We start from the raw sequence: 22,202 nt of genomic DNA, 5'->3' as shown, positions 1-22,202 counted from the left end.
GGAGATGGTGTCAAACAGAAAAATGAGGATAAAAATAAGTCTAGAGAGATTATTTGTTTTGTGAAGAAGAAATGATTGATTTCCCTGTTTCATCACAAAAATGGAAGTCTTTTTGTGGATGTGGAACTCAAGAAGCAGCATTAGATCAATAACATAAAACAAATTAACTGTAAGATTAAAACGCCTAAATAAAAAGGCCAAAGTCAGGGATCGTGTCCACAGAGGGACTGGGGCCGAACGATGCTGTTCTGACCTTGTGTGTGATGATCAGCTGTGGAGGTGGTGTAGGTGTAGTTTGCTGTGCTGGCCCGTCGCTCTGAGGGCTGACATTGGCGGTGACGTCATGGTCGTTGTTTCGAATGTCGGGAGCTAGCGCTGGGTAGGAGGCCGCGCGCTCTGCTGGGGACACAGCTCACTCAAATCTGAACCCCTCCGTCGTCGACAGCCGCCGATTAACTACGTTTCAGGTAATGTCTTCATTCCCGACTGATTCGGCAGATTCCCGGGATGTGGTACCGGTCATAAACCCAGCCGGGACGCTGTTGGGAGGCGCTCTAGTTTTGGGTTGGCTGACTGCGTTAGCAACTCTGCTAACAGATAGCCCGCTAACACTAGCGTTTATTCGATTGAAAAGCCGCGATCTGCGTATAGTTCGTCACCGAGGACGCTGTAGCATTTAACTTTCGTATTTTTCACGATGACACAGGGCCACCGGTCGAGTTTCGTCCTTCCTTTTACACCTGTATGCACTGTCAGACAGACCAAACGTCCAGCGAGGCTGTTTGCTAATGTTTGCTGTGAGCTATTCAAGCACAGGACGCCAATTGTTTTCTTGTGCGGACAAACTCGGACTGGGAACAGCCAGCTGGAAGTTGTTCGGCTAAACTGCACGCAGCGCAGTTTTAACGTTAGCCAGCGCGTCGGTATTTAGGGTTTCGTACTGACGGGGTTTTTGTTTTATTCTTGTTGTCTTTTTCACAACTTTCTCCATGACCAAAAACGTCTTGTGCGGCGGAAGAAAGCGCGAAACAGCTGAGTTAGCGCATGTTTCACACACCGTCATTTACCTTCTAGGGTGTGTGTGTGCGGCTCTTTGGACCCTTTGTTTCCGTCACCATGCACAGCTCTCCGTGTTTGTTCAAACTAATCCCACAGCTTCCTACTTTTAAAACTCGTGCTTGCTTTGATGTTGTAAGAGGTGCAGTACATTCGGCGATCCGTTTCACTGGTATTTCTATTGCTGCTACGTTTTTGTGTTTTCTAATAATTTTGAAGCATAGTTTATTTATTAGTATTTTCAGTGTGCCAAAGTCCAGGCCTGATTTTGCAGTAATCGTGGACTTTGGCCTTCAGAAGTTGGGGTTGGTCTTAATTTTGGTTTATGAAGTTTATAAAACTGCAACAGACCTTCATTACAGCTGCAAGTAGTGGACCATAACCTTTAATTCACAAAGACCTCTTTTCCACTTGTCCAGTGCCTAATCTAGAGCTGGTTCAATGCATTCCAGTAAATGGGGGGGAGGGATGACTACTTTCTGTGCCAGAAAAGTGTGAACCAGCTCAGTGCTGCAAATTTACTGGTTGTAAAAGTTGGAAGGGGCTTTAGCTAGAAAGTAACAGTATTTGCCAAATAAGCCCCAGGATTTGTCTGCTGTGATTGTCTTTTTTCTTTAAGCTATGTAACGATCAGTCCTCAAGCCTTTCAGAGCTGGACTGGCTCTGTGTCGGTGCAAAAGAGGTAAAAGAAGTCATGATGTGCTCAAACTCTACTCTCATGCTGCAATGCCAATCTCCAAGCTCTTTTAGCTCCAACCTAAAAGCTTTGTAATCAAACAGGGACTGCTAATTATTCTCACTAACTTCTGCAACCCCATTTTCAGGATTATCCTCTCCCATCCCCCTTACCCCCTCTGTCAGAGCATGGCTCAGGAGACCAATCAGACGCAGGTGCCAATGCTTTGCACTATGGGATGCGGTTTCTATGGTAACCCCCGCACCAACGGCATGTGCTCGGTCTGCTACAAGGAACACCTGCAGAGACAACAGGGAGGGGGGCGGTCCAGCCCCCCTGGAGAGAAAGGTAGGAAGATGGGAGAGACATGACCTATAAAAAGCAGGGGTCTGCTGGATAAGGGTGTACCAGGTGAATAAGTCAGGAGCTTTTAAATGGGAGTCACTCAAAAAGTGCACTGGAAATAGGGAGCCGAACTAGCTAAAAGGGGCTGGAGAACAGAGGTAGCATTAGCTGCCTACACTGTGGCATCAGAAAGCAAGAGAGTTACATTGCCATCTGTTGTTGTACATTAACTCAAAGTGCATCTGATCATGGTAAACAAATACATGTAGGGAATGTCAAGACGCTTAGAAGCAAGTGGAAAGTCATCCATGTGTGAGGCAACAACAGATTTTTGTGACTGATCTGACTGTCCTCCCCCCTCCCCGACACACACATGCGTGCACACAGCTGCTACTTCACCAGCGGGATCACCAGGATCGGCCGGTACAACTGTGGAGAGCACAACCTCAGAGCCCAGTACAGAGGTGGCAGGAACCCCACCTGAGGAACAAACAACCAGGTATGCTGAGTTACGCGTAGAAAAGCGCAGAGAGCCGTGTTGTTTCATTGAGTCATTGTGAATCAGTGTTTTAGATGTGATTCATCAAGGAAAAATATACTCCGTGTTGGCTCTTTGACTAGTCCAGTCAGTTCATGCTAGTACCGCAGCTTGCCTCTGCAGAAGGGTAGGCAGTTGTGTGCATATTTATTTATGAAAACAAAACCTTCTATCACCATGGTGCAGTCATTTTCTGGGTGAAAACATTTTTACCTTACCCTGACGACCCCAACCTTCTAGTAAGAACTTTTCAGCTATTTCAATTTGCACGTCGACATTGACAGGTGAGGTTGTGATGAGCTTCTGATGATTATCAAAAGCCAAATTAAGTGTACGATGGGCTGTGTTGTCATTGACACTGGAAGAAAATTAGCTAGAGGATGGTGTAGTTTAAAACTTAGCTTGAGGCCCTGTTCTGAAAAACTGCAGTGTAATGCTGAATAATTTTTTGCTGGCCAAGTTCTTTTTCTGCTATTCGGCATTTTGAAGGGCCTCTTTTATAATTTGCTTTAACTTTACCATTGGGCTAACCTTTTTAAATGTTAAAAATGGATTTAATTCACTGTGAGGAAAGTGCGATAGGTAAGAAAAGTTCTGCGAGGCTCTTGAAATTGCTAAAAATGGTTTTATATTGCAGCGTGTGCACTGGATCTGTTTCCTCCCAAAGGGGACAAAACCAAAGCAAAGAGAGTACCAAGATAAATTTAATCATTTCAATTCTTTTTTTTTTGTTGTGTGTTTTTTCAGTATTTTTATTTAATCTAAACTGAAATTTGCTGACTTGATTTGATGCCCTGTTAGTCCCAGCTCCACCAGCCCAGTAACTCAACAGATGACAGCTATGAGCATCTCCCAGGATTCAGGAGCTGTGGATTCTGATCGAGCAGAAGCCGAGGAGGGTGAAGAGGAGGGTACTTCAAACAGCACAGGTAAACATCGTAGAAAGCAGTAGTTCATTCCCTACCCACCGTCCACACGGTCGGCCCTACTCAAAGCAGAGGAGTACACTATTAAGAACTGCTGCGTGAATAAACAATGGGACGCACTCGCCACCGTGTTCCGGGAGCGTGCCTGAAGTGATAAACACAATATGCTCTGTGATGACTCCATTGGTTTTCCCGTTTTATTTCATTTTGCCTTCTGCTGTGTGGCATGTTCTGTGTTGCAGTCAAATAACTGTGTAAGGAAATCGTGTTTTTACGTGTTTAAATAATATTTTATAAAGCTTAAGTTACGGCCTCTGACCCGGCTAGCATATTTGATTGGTTGAAGTTAATTGTGTTGTCTTTTGTACATGTGCATAAATAAACATACAGCTGTTTTACATACGGTTGCTTTGTTTTTCCCCACCAGAGCCAGTCGGGGAAGCTGCGCAGGCTTCGTCTGATGGCGACCAGACTCCTGATAAAAACAAGAAAAAGAATCGCTGCTTTTCTTGCCGGAAGAAAGTAGGACTTACTGGTAAGTGAGGGAAGAATTTCACTCAAGTTTCTTATCTGTTTATCCTGTGTTTTATGAGTCGGCAGGGGTTCCTCACCCCTAATAAGACATTGATTTGGCACACGGATGTATGTGGTGCAATGTCAAAGACATCTTTAATATTCTTCGCCTGCAGAGCTTTTGGAGCTAAACCTGTTTTTAAAGGACAATAATGACAGCTGCACACAAATGATTCATATGTGCATTTATTCTGTGATGATTGCTTATGTACAGCGAGCGACATTCTGCACTTAAGTGATACATTTCACAGTGTGCAGCTCGGTCCTTTTTTTTTTTTTTTTGCTTCATAGGAGACTCTGAGACTTAATAGCAATGATTATATATCAGCTTAATTGAGACCACATCCTGAGTTAGCATGTAAAATTGAGCAACATCATCAAGGCCCAGTCAAACTGAATTTAATTAAAACCTTACACAGGGCAGTGTAAGAATAAGTCTGTAAAATAATCGGGATGTAGTAGGACTGGGTGATGCATTTCTTTCTTTTTTAATATAGCCTCAGTCTCCCTCTGCACCTCGAGCTGACTCTGTTTTCCTGCAGCTTGGAGAGAGACACAGGGCTGTTCCCAACAATGAAAAATAACTCTTTAGTTTACGGATAGACAGCATGAAAACTGAGTTTTCATAATGTGTGTGTGTGTGTAACCAAAGCTTATTAACTTTTGGAAATGGTACGCTAAAAAGAAGTCGGTGAATTTTACCTCACAGAAGTTGGAAGATCTGAACCAAGTCATGTGGTGAGATTTACCGGCCTAACAAGGCAGCAGTCAAGGAACAATTGCCGTATTTTTTTTTTTTTAAGGTCAAATGAATGTTTTTGTCAGTGGTGTCTTAGTAGTCTGGTCTGATGGCAGATAATGCATCAAATATGCTGTATATAAACCCAAACATATGTGGGTTTTACTGCTGGCCCTATCTACTGCAGCACATAGTTTCCTTGCTGCTCTGTCCTCTTGTCTGTTCTAACACACTGATTTGGGGTCAGCACCCGAGAAATGAAACAATCCCAAATTGAAGAAAATAGCCATTCTGCCCCAAAACGAGATGTGAGTTTTGGTCTCTGGTGTCCAGATACATGTGATATCTATAATAAAGCGTCCAAGTTTAATTGCTTCTTTTTCCTCAAGGTTTTGACTGTCGCTGTGGCAACCTGTTCTGCGCCATCCATCGTTACTCCGACAAACACGACTGTCCCTATGATTACCGGAGCGCAGCCGCTGCCCAGTTACGCAAGGAGAACCCCATCGTAGTGGCTGAGAAGATTCAGAAGTTATGAGGACTGAGAGCAAAAAAGAAGTTTCTGACTTTGTGAATTTGAACAATGGCGACTTGGATGAAAACACCTGATATCGTGGCTTCATTTGTTCATGGTAGTGTAAAGCGGGCGGGGTGGGGGTGGTGCGGTCGCAGCCACAGTCCAGACACTTCCCTTACTAGCATCTCCCTCTCTCTCCACTTGTGGCTGCAGCGCGCGCGTGTGTTTGTATGAAAGTGTGTGTGTGCGTGCACATTTGCTTGAGAGCTGGGGAGAGAGCCATGAGGGCTTGGTGGACATTTGTTTTGCCGTGGGAAGGGCAGGAATTTGATTTTTACCCCTTTTGTTTTTTTTGTTGTTGTTGTTTTTCCACTTAGCGGGATCGTGTGAGTGTATTTTTTTATACAATCCCTGTAGGTAGCTGAAATGAACGAGGATAAGCTGTTAAGGAATGTGTCAATCGGGATAATGACAGAAACACATTTAGGGGGTCTAGTGACTCATGTATCAGCAAGACCTTTAAGGGCTTTGGAATATAGCATTTTATCCCAGACTGAAAAATGATGTCAACTACTTGTCAAATTGGCAACTCCTTTACTCTGTGGGCGACCACATGTAGTACTCCAAAGTCTGAGTTTTCCACATGCGTCTCTCTTTGATATGTAGGCTTGTATGGATACCGGGTGCATGAACAGTCATTGGAAGGGGAAAGCCGGGGAGGGAAACAAACGACCTTGACTTAACTGTGTGATTGATTTTTTTTTTTTCTTCTTTATTTTAATGAGCGTATGACATCAGAAGATCTATATTAATATATTGTAGTTAGCTTGAATTGTGTGATTGCATTCTATTTATTTTTTATTGTTTGGTTGGTCTGTGCTGGAGGATTGGCAGCATGTGTCCGCGAATCTTTAACGATTTGCTCTTAACTTTTTCTTCGATTATATTTAAGTAATTCCATCCTGATTATGTAACCAGTGAAGAAGAAAATGCGCGCCCGAGCTCTGACGTGACGGAGCGGAGCCCGGCTGAGCCGCTCGGAGGGAGCGAGTGCAGTAGGATGTCAGTGATTAAGGCTTTGGGTATGAAGCACAACGACGTATGTCCGCTGCAGAGCACAAGCTACGGTGCCATGCCCACTCAGTTTTGTTCAGCATTCGGGTCACTTGCAGTTTATATCCGAGCTGTATCGCAGCCTTGCTGATGAAATTGCCTTGTCGAGTTGCTGAGATTTTCTTCTTCGGTAAGGCGGCGCGCTCGCCTCGAATGACCATTTATGTTCTTCGGAGCCTGTATGAAGCTCCACGTTTCTCCTACCACCAGCAGACCACTGACACATGCTGAATGAAAACTGACCCGGGTCGCAGTTGCTCTCATAGACGATGGCGTACGTTCTGCTCAGCGTTGCAGTGCCGCAGAGTTGCGTGCTGTGCTTTTACAGTGTGCTCAGACTGCTTCTAGCTAGCTTCTTCTAGGAAGATCAGTCCCACGTGCATGTGTGCAGTCAAACACGCGTTGCTGTTTTGTGACCGCGTAGTTTGAAATGAAGCTGGAATGTTTAAAAAGCCGCACAGCAGTAGCACAATGCATGGCCGGAACCGTAAGGTTCCCGTTAACAGGACTGTTTTTTTTTTTTTTCCTCAAATGTAAATACCATACAGCTCCTCTTCTTATAGTATAACCTCAATGTAGATTTTTGCCAGGTAATAAAGGTGGGGAATTAAGGCAACAAATAGTACTCTCTGTATTAAAGTGCTTTTCATAATTATCCAAAAAAAATGTGCTACAACTAGCACTGATGTTTTCCCCATCTTGTTTCCTCATTAATTTTTCAGGTTTTTACGTGTAATGTTCAAATTGTTTAATAACCACTAGTATCCCCTGCAGGCCACGTGGTTTCTATTTTACCATACTAGCTACACTCTTAACCAGCCCCCCCTCCTCCCTCCCGAGCTATATTAACGTTGCTGAATAACAGAGTATCTCAGTCAGAGCTTTTATCCTGTTACTGATTTGTAGCAATAGCGATATTACTGAAAGTTTAAAGGGCCCCAAGCAAGAAATAGAGGGTTCATCTTTTCATTATTAAAAGCTTTCCCTGTAAATGTTGCTTGATGCGGTTCATTATATATATTAATGAAAGCTGGAGAAAAGTTGCATTTGAATTTTCAGGGAATGCAATTTAAAAATAATCCACCGCAAAAGGCGAAAGAGAGGAATCACACTCCTCCGTGTGTCGGCTTAGTTCTGCCTCTTCTGATTGAAAAAGAGCCTTCGTCGAGTCTTTGCGTTAATGGCCGACGTGATGACTTGGCATGCCGACGGCGAGACGTTTTGCCGTGGATGAGTTGAGCCCGCAGTGACGGTGATTTAACTTCTTCCACCGTCACACCTACAGTGTAAATTTCAAATTGAGAAGGTGTTAACTGTGATATTCAGGGGGACGAGTGGTTGGTGCTGCTCTGCAGTTCGTTGTGTTTTAGACACAGAATTCTCAGACTTGGTTGATGATTATAAAACATCGTTGCATACGGTAAGCTCTGTTTTCCTTTACAGATTAATTGTCTCTTCATGGGAGAATTTTCCTGTAATGATTGTTCAGTTATGTAAATCATGGGGGGTTGCATGGTTTACGCTCATTTTCTATTGACTGCTCATATCAGTGCTCCAAACGTTTCAGCATGTTTTTCCTGATAAATGTGAGCAGTTTGAATGTAAACCACCACAAGTCACACGATAAGTCGTGTTGCCGTCAGACTGACTGTCCGTTGGCCGACGATGGTTGTCTTTATGTGATTTGAGACATTTGAATCATTCAAATCTTTTGACTGTTTGACTTGCCACCAGCAATTAGGGCTACGTGACCTGAGTAACTGAGATATTATCAGTGCATATACTTGTGTTTTGTTTGGTTTTTTTTTTTTTTCCCCTTTTTTGTTGCATTGATTATTGTTTGATGTTCTCACACCTTTCATAATCAGTGTCTTCATCATGCAAGGGTTTTGATTGAGAATAATAAACTTGTGAGTTAGGATGAATTTTCTTCAGCTTCACTGCAGGAATAAAGACATATTATTCTGTCTTTCAAGATGAGCTTTAGGGACTTGAGATGAAATCTACGATGTTCACAGAGGTGTAGTTGCCGTCCCTTGGCACTCCAGTCCCCCAGAAACACCACCAGATATCTTTTTATTTTTTCTTTTAAGAGTTAGGATTGTAAGATGTGTAAGAGTAAGTATAAACAATAAAATCACAAAGTTTATTTTAATTTACACTTGTCGTTTGTATTTATTTGTCTTAATGTATGCTAAATAAATACTCATTTTAAATCCAAGCTCCTTGCACTCTGCTTTAGAAGAAAACCTCAGTATTTTACTGTGATACAAGCTGCATGTGGAGATGTGGAAATATACGCGTTTTTACAGCTAATGTAGTTGTGCTGTTATCACCACAGCGGGAAAAGCGTATTTAACTGTTATAAATGACTTTTCTATGATTTTTCACATTTTTGTAAAGCCATCAAGTGGGCCAGTTTGTAGCCTTTGGAGGTCTTGTTCTGATCTTTCTGCAGTTTGACAGCCCTGCCCTAAGACGTAGGGGCGCCACAGGTCAATAAAGGTTATCACCTTTATCCATACTACTTTCAGATCTCCCAGAATGCTTCTGTCTATAGAACAAGGGCTTACTTTGAGTATAAACATGCCTCTGCACTCATGAAATTATTCCCAGGTCAACACGTACAACACCAAAACACAGAATGAGGAAATATCTTTTGAAGGAATGACTCAAAGGGGCGGAATGACAGGAATGACACCGGGGGCGGTCGTGGCTCAAAGAGTTGGCAGTTCGTCTTGTAACCGGAAGGTTGCCAGTTCGAGCCCCGGCTTGGTCGTTGTGTCCTTGGGCAAGACACTTCACCTACCGCCTACTGGTGATGGCCAGAGGGGCCGATGGCCGATATCCATTATTATTATTATTATTATTATTATTATTATTATTATTATTATTATTATCAAAGCCTTTCTCTAGCACATGGAGACCACGTTAATTTTTTCATTTATTCTGTTATCTGTCTGAATAATATCAGTTTGATATAGGATATTCCTGTGTTATTATGTATAATTAAGCCCGTTTATTTACATGTATAAGATATCCATCCTACTTCCATCATGATTTAGTCATTAAAGTTAACAATTATAAGTTACATTCTAGGCAGTAGCTTTGTTGTTTGATGTCATCCAGTGTTTAATAAAGGGCAAAAAAAAAGTTAGACCTCCTCTCGGGGCCCTGTGGGTTTGTACTGATGTGCCTAATGGACCTTAAGATAAGATAACTCTTTATTGTCATTGCACAGTCGTACATAGTCCAATAGTCCAATGAAATTGGAAAACTGTCCTACGTCGACACTACATATAACACAACATGACCCGATACGACACATCACAACGCAACACAAACAACACAACACAACACAGTATAATAACTTAGTAATAAAAAATAAGAATAAGTGTATTTGTATTACACACTGTTATTATTGCACATTAATTGTTATTGCACCTTGTTATAAATATAAATATTATTATTGTTACTGTTTTTACCATTGTTACCTCCCCCCCCAAAAAGTCCAGGTAGGTAGCCAGTCAGGTGAGCTATTTGCATTGATTAGGGCTATTGCCCTGTTGTAAAAGCTGTCCTTGAGTCTATTTGTTCGGGACCTCAGCAGCCTGAACCTCCTGCCAGACGGCAGCAGCTTAAACACCCGGTGTCCTGGGTGTGTACCGTCCCGTAGGATGCTGCGTGCCCTCTTGAGACAGCGAGTGCTGTACAGGTCCTTCAGGGAGGGAAGAGGATGTCCAATGATTTTTTGGGCCATATTGATGACCCTCTGGAGTGCCTTTCTGTGTGAAACTGGAGACCTTTTCCACACACTCGCCATTGATGCTGACAGGCTACAGCTCAGACTTCCTCCTTCTGAAGTCAACTACCAGTTCTTTTGTCTTGGTGGTATTGAGGTCCAGGTTGTTATCTACACACCAATCTGACAGCCTCTGAACTTCAGCTCTGTACGACGTCTCATCTCCCCCTGAGATGAGCCCCACCACGGTGGTATCATCTGCAAACTTGATGACTGTGTTGTCTGGGTGGGTACTAGCACAGTCATGTGTGTACAGAGTGTACAGTAGGGGACTCAGTACACAGCCTTGTGGAGAGCCGGTGTTAAGGCTGAGGGCTGAGGAAAGATGAGGCCCCACTCTAACTCTCTGTACACGGTCTGAGAGGAAGTCTCTGATCCAGCGGCAGGTGGTAGAAGGAAGTCCAATTTCCAGCAGTTTAACTATTAGTCTGTATTGAAAGCAGAGCTAAAGTCAACAAAGAGCAGCCTGGCGTAACGGCCCTGCACTTCCAGGTGAGAGATGGTGGTGTGGAGCGTTGTAGCAATGGCATCTTCAGTTGATCTGTTAGCTCTGTATGCGAACTGGAGCAGGTCGAGTGTGGGTGGCAGGCAGGACATGATGTGACGTCGGACCAGTTTCTCGAAGCACTTCATTATAACAGGTGTTAGAGCAACTGGTCGGTAGTCATTGAGGCTCCATCATCGGCCTCTGATGGATTCATTTCTAATCCTGTCCATCCTGCTCACTCACAGAGAAGATCTCAGTATCTTCAGCTCAGCCCCCAATTTTTGTCAGTACCCCTGTCTCCAAACCACATGACAGCAAGTCTCACTGCCATCTTATAAATCTTCCCTTTGGCTCTTGCTGCTATCCTCCCCTCATAAATCACCCCGACACTTGTCAGTTCCAGTGCAAAGGTGAATCTCTCAAAATCTGTGCAAAAATAACTGAGGTAAAGGTGTGGGTATGCAGGGCTGTTTTAACAAGGCTATGGATATTTATGTAGGATGGCCTACATAGCAGGTTGTAAAGCTGACATTTCTCTTGAATAGATGGTAAAGGTGGCTCCTGAGCCAGCAAAGCTCTGTGTGTGTGTGTGTGTGTGTGTGTGTGTGTGTGTGTGTGTGTGTGTGTGTGTGTGTGTGTGTGTGTGTGTTTTAATATAAACTGTTGGGGAGAGTTACAGCTTAAGAGTGTTGACCTGTGGAAGACCCACCTTCCTTTAGGACACAAAACAAGCTTAAATCATTTACTTTAATTATTGGTTATGGTCAAACTTCCTGTTAAAAGGGATTTTTTCCCCCTTCCCACAGTTGGGAAGTACCTGGTCATTTGATTGTTGGTTTTTCTTTGTATTTTTTTTCTTACATCTTTACAATATAAAGCGTCTTGAGGTGACTGTTGTTGCGATTTGACTTTATATAAATAAAACTGAACTGAGAAATTAAAGGGGATATAAGCTGTTAACTGAATTGAGATCACACATAGATCCATTAGGGCACAATGTGCTCTTTATCAAATAAAATTAGTTGTAAGTAGCACATATCATCTTTGATGAATCAGCCGGGTCTCCAAGTAATTGCGATGACTCTTGGATTATGAGAAATACCGTGAATTGAGCTTCTTTATCTTTAAAGATACAAATTAACAGTCAAGTTCAAACATGTCACCTTTTACAGCGCCGTCATCCGCGCTGATAACACCTTTCCCATAATTGTCCAATGGAAACTTCCTGCGTCATATCCGGTCAACTGTCACTTCCGGATGCGGTGAAACAGCAGAGAAGTAGGAAAACACCGCATCTGTGTGGATTAATAACGACAGGCAGGGCTGTGTATAAACCGGGAGGACACGCCAGCAGCGTCCAGAATGGGCTCGCGGACAGAAGCGTTCACACCGGGATCTGCATTTTAACGGCGCTGTACGTCACAGCGCGAGCCCACTTTTACCGAGCAGCTGTGTTTGTGTCTTCTTGCTAGCTTAAGCCAGCATAGCGTTAGCTGGGACGCGCTAAAAAAACTACGTCTCTCCGGGAAGCGAGGGGAAGACTTGTCCCTTCTTTTGGTCTTCACTGTCACTTCTTCGGACAGGGGGCACAGAGGGACATCTCTGTGTTCGTGTATAAAGTTAGTTTCGGTCACTTTGAGGGCAGGACTTTTATTGGAAGCGAGTCTCCCAAACTGAGAAGTCGGGATCTCAAACTAAAACCAGCTGCTGGTGTTTTTATTTAGTTAGCTCTCCAGGACGCGTTTGGAGAGAAAAGCGCGTCGTTTGTCTGTCCCAGGGTGTAAAATGAGTGGAATGTGGCGTTCAGGGACTACAAAGAAAAGCCAGCAGACACTTTGTAAATAACACTTCCCTGTCAGCCGGAAGGCTCCAGCTCTTTTTCCTTGTTCAGCTGACAGGGCTGCAGGCAGCGTCCCGAGTTTGAATTCTGGTCAGGTGGAAGGAAGACTTCCTTGTTTGTTTTGTTTCAGCACAGCTCGTTTCTCTTTGACCAGGCTTCAACTCAACAGGTAGGTCTGCTGTTTCACACGGGGGGGTCATGTTGGACCCCGTGTACGTGCATTTATTCTCACTCATGACTTGTAATAAAAACAACGAGCATTAGTCACTGTGGTTTACCTGGAACTCTATAAACATCAGTGTGAAGTATGAAGAAAAAACGATGGGTCTGTGGCTCAAGTCTGTCAAATCATTTAACACATTTAATATATGGTCCATCACAGCTGCAAAAGCCCAGGATGGCGTTCAGATTTCTTAAAAAAACAACAACAACAAACAAAAAAACCCTGAAACTTATTCTGTGAATAATTATTGAGCCACATTTAAGGAGATTAAGGCGCTCAAGGTGGCAAACTTTTACAGATTATTATTATTGCTTATTATGATTGACAGTGCATTAACCGTCAAAATTAATTTAATATGTTTGAAATGCTTTCTGCCAAAACTGGTGTAGACAAATCTTCATCCCCATTGTCGGCACCCACAGACTAAGGGCCTGTGCATTAAATTGTAATAAGTGTTTCATTGTGTTAACGTTTGCATGATGTGAATTCATTTGCACAGTGATCCTCTTGTCTGTGTTCTTCTTCTCAGTGAAGGATGAATGGCCTCTCTCTCAGTGAGCTCTGCTGCCTGTTCTGTTGCCCGCCTTGCCCGAGCCGCATTGCAGCCAAGCTAGCTTTCCTGCCCCCAGAACCCACGTACACCTTTCTGCCAGACCCAGAGGCGGGCCCTGCTGCACCAGGGGCGACGGGGACATCCAGCCTGCGGGCGCGGAGTGGCGCCTCGGTTGCTGGAAGCGGGGGGACCGGGGCCGTAGAGGGGGGATGGAAGCTTCACCTGACGGACCGAGCGGAGTTTCAGTACTCTCAAAGAGAGCTGGACACTACGGAGGTCTTTCTTGCTCGATCCAGCCGAGGGAACCGAGTCGGCTGCATGTACATTCGCTGCGCTCCTAGTTCCAGGTAAATGGAATTAGCTGTCAGCTGTGACTGACAGGTATGTCACACTCGCTCTGAAGCATTTAAACAGTCTTCTTCCTCAACAGTCTTCTTCACGCCCAGGTTTGCTTTCTTTTCTTTTCTTGTTGACTCAGCTGACGCAAAGATTTTCTCTTCCTGGTTTTTTCTGTAGATCATGGCACACCTGTCAGACTTTATTCTGTTGTCTTTATTCTTTCTCATTATTTTCTCTGCTTGTTTGTAGAGCCTTAAAGTTGAATTTACTGTTGTTCGTGATACTGATCGCAGTAAAAAGATTTGCACACTCCCTGACAACATAAGTTTCCAGTCAGAGACAAAACATTTGCAGCTATGTGGTGTGATTGACTTTATTGGCCGTTGTTGGTAAATGGCTTTATAAGAGGAAATAACCTTCTTCATCTTAGAAGGTTTGACAGTATTTTATGAGATGTAAAAGAATTTAACTCTCAACTGCTACTGATTAATTTACCAAATGAATTAAAAAGAAATGGACAGGCTTGTGTTACAGTCCATTTATCTTGCATTAATGTGTCTCTAGTATTACAAAGAATGATCCCAGGCCTGACGTGATATGGCAGAGTCATTGTTTTGCTGCTTTCTAAGTGGAAAGGCTAAGAGCGAAGCCACGGGCTGCAAGAGCTCATAAACAAAACCACTGAGGGAGAATTTCAAAACAGTCGGTGTGTAGAAAAAGTATCAGGTTACTCCAGAGAGCACAACACGCATTCATGAATAACAGCCAAGGGCTAGATACCCAGCGTTCACAGTGGATACCCTGCTTCTCAGGTTATACTAAATGTCTGGAAGCAAGAGTCCTTCGTGGTAAATAATCCTTCAACCTGCAACAGTTTTATAGAATCAAGTACCTTTTTGATTTAAACAGCAGGTTACTTGTGATTTGATTAATTTCTGTGCACAGTTGTTTTTCTGCCGTAATAAAAGTTCTGTGTTTAGCTATGGTATTGTTGGCAACGCTAAACAAGAATATTTCTCATGTAATCACAATGTAGTTCTCTGTATATCATATATTTCTGATTAGAGCACAGCAGAGGCTGGATCTTTGGCTCCAGTGCTGATAGTGATTTTTATTTATTTATTTTAAAGGAAATAGGAAAACCGACAAGCGTGCACCTGTCTGTGTCTGTTAGCTCGTTACTAACCCTTTGTCTGAATCATCCCTGCAGGTTTACGGTGCTTTTCTCCCACGGCAATGCAGTTGACCTCGGCCAGATGAGCAGTTTCTACATTGGCCTCGGCACTCGCATCAACTGCAACATCTTCTCTTATGATTACTCGGGCTATGGCGTCAGCACCGGCAAGCCCTCCGAGAAGAATCTGTATGCAGACATAGATGCTGCCTGGCACGCCCTGCGTACACGGTATGTGATGATGCAGTTGGCCCAAACGTGTCCTTCGAGGTGTAATTTTATTATCCCAGGCGAACTTGTTCGGGCAAAATGGGGCATGAGTTTACAATGGATACAGCTGGGATCAAACGATGTTTAAAATGTGCCCAGGCAAAAAATGCCTTTGTTGTGAGAAGTGCTAAAGAAGAGAAAAAGCAGAAAACGAACGTTCGAATAAAGGGGCGTGATGAAGGGGGTTGAATGGAGGTGGTGGTGAGGACGGAGCAGAGTGAGGACAGCTGCTGTGTGAATAAAGAAGAGCGAGATGGATGGATGAGGGAAGGCTAAGGGGTGATGTATCTCAAGGGCGTTGTAGGGTGATGAAGTGTCTCATTAACAGAAGCGGTGCTGTGCTAATGCAGCTGTAGCCCGGGGGTTACAAAACAGAGCGCTAACTAAAGGTCGGCTCATGTAAAAGTCACCGTTGTGTGTCACTCTTTACTCGGGTCTTAATTTCAGCATGTTGAAAAAAATATGCATGTGCTTTCTGAAATATAAAGGTTTCTGTGAAAGTCCTTCTGTTACAGAAGAATCCCACTGTTAGTAAACTTTTGTGTTGTGTGTGGGCCAGTAAAAGATTCACTCATTAACGGAGCTGCGAGTAGTCATGAAGTGAAATAAAAATTTGAATTTTAGAAACTGGTCAGTCATTTTTGGTGACTATAAAAAAATTTACCTGACATGTGACCTTTGACCCTTGAGGAACAAAATTCTTTCTGAAAAATAACTAAAGCATTAATGAAAGTACTGTCAGTAATCATTAGTACACCAAAGGTAATATTTGTGGATTTGGCTGCTGTCTCTCATCTGTATTATACGTATTTTTTCTTTCTGTTTATTTCTAACCAGGTATGGCATAAGCCCGGAGAACATCATCCTGTACGGGCAGAGCATCGGTACAGTTCCCACTGTAGACCTGGCGTCACGGTACGAGTGTGCCGCCGTGGTTCTTCACTCGCCTCTAACATCTGGTATGAGAGTGGCGTTTCCTGACACAAAGAAAACCTACTGCTTCGACGCTTTCCCCAAGTAAGAGAGAGTCTTCTTACTGTTCACACGTTTTGTATGTATGAAGCTCTTCATTTCTTTCCCACATAACATTTTGTTCGTAAACACAAAATGTTAATTTGATATGAACTGGTTTTGTGTTTCCCTGCGTTGTCCAATTAAAATGATGTTTGATAAACTGCGGCATATCAAACACATCATAGCAATTGGCTGTGAAAGCCGTATATGTGATGCATGCTCAGTCATCCTGGTAAGGAAATCCCAGACAGTTGAGCCATTATGCAGCTGTGAGTCAGCTGAGACTGTACAAGTCATGTGGATGAGTTGGAAACGGGATCTGCTTTCTATACTGCCCTCTAGCTGTTCGTGCTTCATCTTCTTTCTTTCTGTCACTGAGTAGGGTGTTTAAACGTCATGCACAAAAACAAAATGCACAATCTGTGTGCTCTGACTCTTTGACTGTCTGTTGATATTTTCACATTATTATTAATCTGTCAGCAGAAGAGCATGATTCCCACTTAGACTTGTGAAAGTGTGTTTGTCCAGGGAAAACAGACGTGCTGAAAGGAAAGCCTTTCTTCTTCTGAAGTGCTGTTTAAATTATTTGTTTTTAGTTTTTTCAGTGTAGTGAGTCTCATTTGTTGGAAAATCCTGTTGACACATAGTTTTTTGTTTGTTTGGTTTTTTTGGACTGGAAAATCACGAAGGCAAGGTTGAGTGCATTTACAAACCACTCACACTTATACTGGGTGTACTGGTATCGACTGGATGATTGATAATATCTGCTGATTTGTAGGTTATGATTCGTGGTTGCTCTTTCTCACTATGGAAATGCATTGCTATTATGACCACTCAAAGCACTTTGCAAGACACATCTAACCGTGCATGCTGGCAGTGCTGCGGAGCTCACACTCACACAGGTGACTACGTTAGGATCCCCAACGTGTTCATTCTGTGGGACGACATGTGAACTCTACACGGTAAAGCCACCAATGGGGTTTGGACTACAAACCGTCTTTGACTGAGGTGTCTGTACTAACTGTTGTTCCACCATGCCACTGTTTATTTTCAGACTTTACATAATTACGTCTGGAGGACTCATCACACACACTGCCCTGTGTGTGTGTGCTCGTTTTGTTAGTCCAGTTGGACTAACTGTGGTTGTTCAAGTCTCTCTGTAAACAGTTTTAATCCCAGTACGTGCCAGTAGGATTGTTGAAGCTCTTTGTTCAGTTTAACCCCACGTGCTGCTACACATGGGTGTGCAGTTGTAGTGTGGGTGTTCACTCGAATGTGTTGTTACAGTTCTTTTATTTTTGATCCTCGGCCCCAGAACGAGTCTCTTGGCCACACAATAAGGACTCGGAGTCAGTAGCAGCCCATGTCAGCTTTAGCACAGGAGCTAATATCCGATGGTAAAGTGGGCGAGGAACAGAGGTGGTAGGAAAACAACAGAAGACTTCTGGAGAACTCAGCCTTGACCTGGAGTGGGCACTGCAACCTTTTCCTGCTGAGGGCCACGGGGTCAGACTCGATAACCTGATCTCTGGTCAGAACGGTCCACACTGTTTCAGCGGGTTCTGTTTCTAATTCCTGTTTTCCTCTCTTTCCATTTCAGCATTGAGAAAGTATCCAAAATCACTTCCCCAGTGCTCATCATCCACGGCACGGAGGACGAGGTGATCGACTTTTCCCACGGCCTGGCCTTGTTCGAGCGCTGCCCGAAGGCTGTGGAGCCTCTCTGGGTTGAGGGAGCGGGACACAACGACATTGAACTCTACAGCCAGTATCTGGAGCGCCTGCGCCGCTTCATAGGACAGGAGCTGGCGGTACAGCACGGCTGACCATCAACACTACGCTCGTCATAATGACCATATTTCCCGGTCCGTTCAAAGCACCTCACCTGTTTTTGTCTGAGATGGAAACCATCTGACCCGTCTTAACCGTCCTGTGTGACGTGTGCACATACTTCAGGACGCAGTTCACCTTTAATGGACCGTGGATCATTTAGACGCAGGGGAAAAGAGGCGTCTCTTCATAATCACAGTGGAGACTGTTGGGGTTTGTGTTTGTTTGTGTGTCTTTTAGCAGAAACTTTAATAGTGCAGATGCCTGTACTGTGCAATAACATGAAAAAGAGGGAAAGGTTTTCACTGATAGATGTAAAAGTAGAACAACAAAGTGATCACATGACCTGGAAAGCTCCTGTCACCACCTCAGCGTACACTTCGAGTGGAACTTCATTTTTGCTAGCAGCTTTTTATTAGAGGACTTTTGTTGAAGCAGGTATTATGTTACATTGAATTATTGCACCTGTACAGTTGAATGGAAGCCAATTTAAACACAATATATCATGTTTTAAAGGTATTCGTTTACCTGCATTTTGTTGGCGCAGACTGCATCATCTTTAAAATCGTTTCTAACTTTCATCATGAAGGTTTGAAACCGCTCACAGCTTTTAATCTTGGGGAAAATTATGCTGGCATAAATATGAGTTTATATTTTGCGTCTTGTTTTTACGTATTGAACATTTCGCTCAGGTAACTTTTTCGAGTGTTCGCAATTGTTTAGCGCGCGGACAGCTGAAGCGCCTCAGATTTCATCCAGCCTAAAATATTTCCTTCCAACGAAGCGTTCAGCCGAACTTCGATCCTACATCTGAGCTGCAGTCCACACCTCCAGTTTGCTGAGCCGTCGATGCCCCCTCACGCTTCTCTCTAACACATCTGTGTCCCACTGCTGCTGTGGGATTGGCTGTATGAAAGAAAGACGTTGAAGAGGCTCAGATGGAAAATTCCTCCAGTTCTTTCATTTAATGGAATGGGTTCGAGTCCATTAGCCCCGTCCGTTTCTTTTAGCCTTGTTTATGTCTCGCACTGCTGGGTCACAGCTGTCGGCCTGTTCTTGCTCCTCACGGTGCGCAGAGACAAGGAGAGCAACACTAAAGTTCAACACATTACTCACCTGCACCCCGTCATCAGGGATTTGTTTTTGTTGTTTTTTTTTCAGTGAAGGCAGGGAGAGTAACCACATTCAGGTCCATATTCTGATAGTTCCCCAGTTTCGCAGGAACATCTGTGTGATCAGAGCACATGTTCTTCTTAGAACATATCAGCAGATTTGTCAGAGTTAAGCAGGAACACTAACACCAGGCACTAAACAGATTAGTGTTTCATCTAAATAATTTAGACTTTATAACAGCTGCTTGTATTATTATCCTGTCTATGTGTACAAACCTGCATAATGATTAAAGGGGACCTGTTATGCTTATATCCATTATTAAACAGCACCAAGTTTCAGACGATCTGGCGAGTCGAGGTCAGACTGTCTCTGGTTCTGTGTGATCGCACTGAGAGCCATTGTTTATTATGCTTTTCTCAGAAAACAGATCAGGTCTTGAGCTCCTGCTGTTCACGAGACCCATTGTAGGACAAATAAGGATTATTTTAGGCTGGGAATCATGCAAAGCTACTCTAGTAGAGCCCAAGTATAGAAATATGGAGCTGGAAAGGAGCATAATAGGTCCTCTTTAAGTATAATTTTTGTTTTGTGAGGTGCGTTTTCTGTCTTCTAAGAATATTTTTAGGAAATATTGGCACATTATTTGATTGATCTCAATTCTTCAGCTTGTTATTGGAGAAATCTGACTAACCCGTAACAGGAGACGGACCTGCCTCGTACCTGAACTGGTACAAATAGATGTTGGAGCCTGTTGGAATTGCTGTAGGTGGCTCTGAGGGTAAATGCATATCTGTTGTGGGGGTTTTCCATGTGTTTTTTTTTTCCCTTTTCTTTGTGGTGATCCAGCAATCCACCAAAGTTTTAAAACTGTAACCAAAATTGTAATATTTATAACAAATTGTAAAGGAATCTGGTGTTTTTGCTTACGTGCGTTGTTGTATTTGAAGCTTAGGCACGATTGATGAACACTCAGATTCTCAACATTTTTGAGGAGAATTTTTAGGCTCGGTGGACAAACCAAAGCTTTTGTTGTTAGTGCTTTACCCAGTTTACCTGCTGCTTATGTTTTATATCTTATGTAAAGAACGTCAAACTGAGCTTATCTTCTTATTCTCTTCACATTTGGATACAGATTCATTGTAAAATTCTCTGTTTGCTAAATAATCGAGTTTTATCAAATCACGTTTGCTTTGAAATATGCAAGAACCGAATATGAACTTGATAAATTAACCAAGTTGGGATTTTTTGTTTTTCTCTAAGCTGTTTATGATTTCTCGTTTGTGCAGGGAGGAAACCACGTGTATTTGAATATGTTTGTGTGATGAAAGAAGATGAAAGGCCGGCTTCATGCCGACACATGAAAAGCTTTTTTCAGACGTGTGGGTTTCTGCTGACGATTGTTTCATTTCTGGGTTTTATTTTCATCATCAAACATTCTTATCAATTGTTTATTATACTGACAGTTTTTTAGTTTTTAAAGATTTTCTTTCTTTCTTTTTCATGAATTAAAGAGAATAAGTTAATAAATCATAACCAGAAGTTGATATTAAATGTGACTCTTTTTTTTTTATTTTTTATTTTTATTTGGTGTCCTTGCTTAAATCTGCCAGAGATGAGTGTTTTCAACAGTCCCTGATTTTGCACTCATGGCAGACCTGGCACTGGCTGAATAAAGACCTGTCTGCTGTGAAAGGCCTCATGGGGCTGAGCATCGAGGCTCCAGGACTGGCTCGGACGAAGGCAAAATGAGTGTTTAATTGCCTGGTGTTGTCTTCTTTGGCTGATGTGTTGGACGCTTGTTAGATTCTGAGCCAGCAGAGGCTCAAATCGTGTTTTAATTAAAGCAGTACAAGGACTCGGGTCTGTCCCAGCCTCCCCTCGCTGCCTGCTACCGTGTTGACCTGTGGAGAAACGGAGACAGATGGATCTTAAGCTGCTCCCCCTGAACACACACACACTTGCCAGCTGTTTTCAGTGGACCACATAAACTACAGCGTGTCACTCAGAGGCTCGTACGGATTAACAACAGCTGCAGTAATGCGTCCCTCTGTGTACGGCAATGTTAGTGCGTCCTGCAAGAGCAGAGGAAGACCTCTAACACTGAAGCACACAAAGCTGAAGCTTAACAGCACTTATTAATCTGCCTTTAAGTGTTCCTAACCTGAGGATTGTTGTCAAGATTTAGACTGAAAAAGGAGAGCGAGCATGAGTCGAAGTACAGAATAACTCCACCATGTGAATACTTTATCAGCTTCAGGAGAATAAATAACATTCACTCACATGACATTTAAAATAGCACAAAAGTTCAAACACATATGTGAACATTAACGATGGTGCACTGATGCTGCACCTGTTAGCTGAGCCCGCCGAGACTTACAGTAGGCGGAGAATGTTGAGGTAAATTCGCAGACTCGTGTCTTTTGAGTGCAAATAACACTATTCATGACAACACAAAGCCAGTTAAAGTTCAGGTTCCCAGTCTGTCCGGTTAGAAAGCACAAACCACTGCGAGTTCTGTTCAGCTGCTTTGGTGCAAATGAAACAGACGACAGGGTCTCTAGATGATTCTTCTTCCTCCCTACTCGTTTTTCTCAGGTTTTGCTTTTTGTTGGTGTCCTTTTCGATACTGGCAGGAAGAGATGGTCTCAGAAAGGTACATCCATGCGTGTCTTCACACCAAGGTTTGCTGTGAGCGTCTGTCACAGAAGGACCGGTATCTGCTCCTCTGTGTGAGAGGAACTGGAGGAGCGCCAACATGTTTCTGACTAATCTGTCAAAATGAAACTCCATGAGGGTAGCATAAAACCCCAGCAACACTTCTCACAAACACGTCTTCCCGGTTTATTCTGTAGCTGTCGACCTCAAACTAATCGAGCACAAATTCCCGCTCTAACCTGAATCCTAAACTCTATCCTTAACCCCGAAACAGGCCTTTGAAGGTGAAGTGATGACCCTCAATCACAGGGTCTAACACTACATTGGTCCTCATAAGCACACCCACCCACCCACACATACTTTTAACTGTTCGTTTCATTTTGTATTGCCTCTTACATGGTGACTGCTTTGAAAAAGTA

At 43.3% G+C, this 22,202-nt stretch overlaps 2 protein-coding genes across 3 annotated transcripts; both read left to right on the top strand.

Moving 5' to 3' along the window:
- The first annotated feature begins 277 nt into the window (after nucleotides 1-277).
- Nucleotides 278-8,638, top strand: LOC308393186 (AN1-type zinc finger protein 5). Of its 2 annotated transcripts, none has more exons than XM_080876728.1 (6): nucleotides 278-467; nucleotides 1,881-2,080; nucleotides 2,465-2,576; nucleotides 3,417-3,544; nucleotides 3,969-4,076; nucleotides 5,243-8,638. In XM_080876728.1, the coding sequence occupies exons 2-6, from the start codon at nucleotides 1,921-1,923 to the stop codon at nucleotides 5,389-5,391; spliced, it is 657 nt and encodes a 218-aa protein (XP_080732854.1). In that variant the 5' UTR covers nucleotides 278-467; nucleotides 1,881-1,920; the 3' UTR covers nucleotides 5,392-8,638. The 2 variants fall into 2 exon arrangements, with proteins under 2 accessions (XP_080732854.1, XP_080732855.1); XM_080876729.1 differs by lacking the exon at nucleotides 278-467 and adding an exon at nucleotides 474-1,738.
- Nucleotides 8,639-11,971: 3,333 nt separating this feature from the next.
- Nucleotides 11,972-20,686, top strand: abhd17ab (abhydrolase domain containing 17A, depalmitoylase b). Its single transcript, XM_080876725.1, has 5 exons — nucleotides 11,972-12,781; nucleotides 13,365-13,735; nucleotides 14,938-15,132; nucleotides 16,009-16,188; nucleotides 17,786-20,686. The coding sequence occupies exons 2-5, from the start codon at nucleotides 13,371-13,373 to the stop codon at nucleotides 18,009-18,011; spliced, it is 966 nt and encodes a 321-aa protein (XP_080732851.1). The 5' UTR covers nucleotides 11,972-12,781; nucleotides 13,365-13,370; the 3' UTR covers nucleotides 18,012-20,686.
- The last annotated feature ends 1,516 nt before the right edge of the window (nucleotides 20,687-22,202 follow it).

This window comes from Rhamphochromis sp. 'chilingali' (genome assembly GCF_963969265.1).
Source record: "Rhamphochromis sp. 'chilingali' genome assembly, chromosome: 3".
In the NCBI taxonomy this organism is placed as follows: Eukaryota; Metazoa; Chordata; class Actinopteri; order Cichliformes; family Cichlidae; genus Rhamphochromis; species Rhamphochromis sp. 'chilingali'.
This window is presented reverse-complemented; position numbering and strand designations above follow the sequence as displayed.

Excerpts from the sequence above, each read along its gene's own strand:
- abhd17ab (XM_080876725.1), top strand. The coding sequence starts at position 13,371 with ATGAATGGCCTCTCTCTCAGTGAGCTCTGCTGCCTGTTCTGTTGCCCG. Across the intron at positions 15,133-16,008 it reads TGGCACGCCCTGCGTACACG|GTATGGCATAAGCCCGGAGA; the intron begins GTATGTGATGAT and ends ATTTCTAACCAG. Across the intron at positions 16,189-17,785 it reads TGCTTCGACGCTTTCCCCAA|CATTGAGAAAGTATCCAAAA; the intron begins GTAAGAGAGAGT and ends TTTCCATTTCAG.
- LOC308393186 (XM_080876728.1), top strand. The coding sequence starts at position 1,921 with ATGGCTCAGGAGACCAATCAGACGCAGGTGCCAATGCTTTGCACTATG. Across the intron at positions 3,545-3,968 it reads GGGTACTTCAAACAGCACAG|AGCCAGTCGGGGAAGCTGCG; the intron begins GTAAACATCGTA and ends TTTCCCCACCAG. Across the intron at positions 4,077-5,242 it reads GAAGAAAGTAGGACTTACTG|GTTTTGACTGTCGCTGTGGC; the intron begins GTAAGTGAGGGA and ends TTTTTCCTCAAG.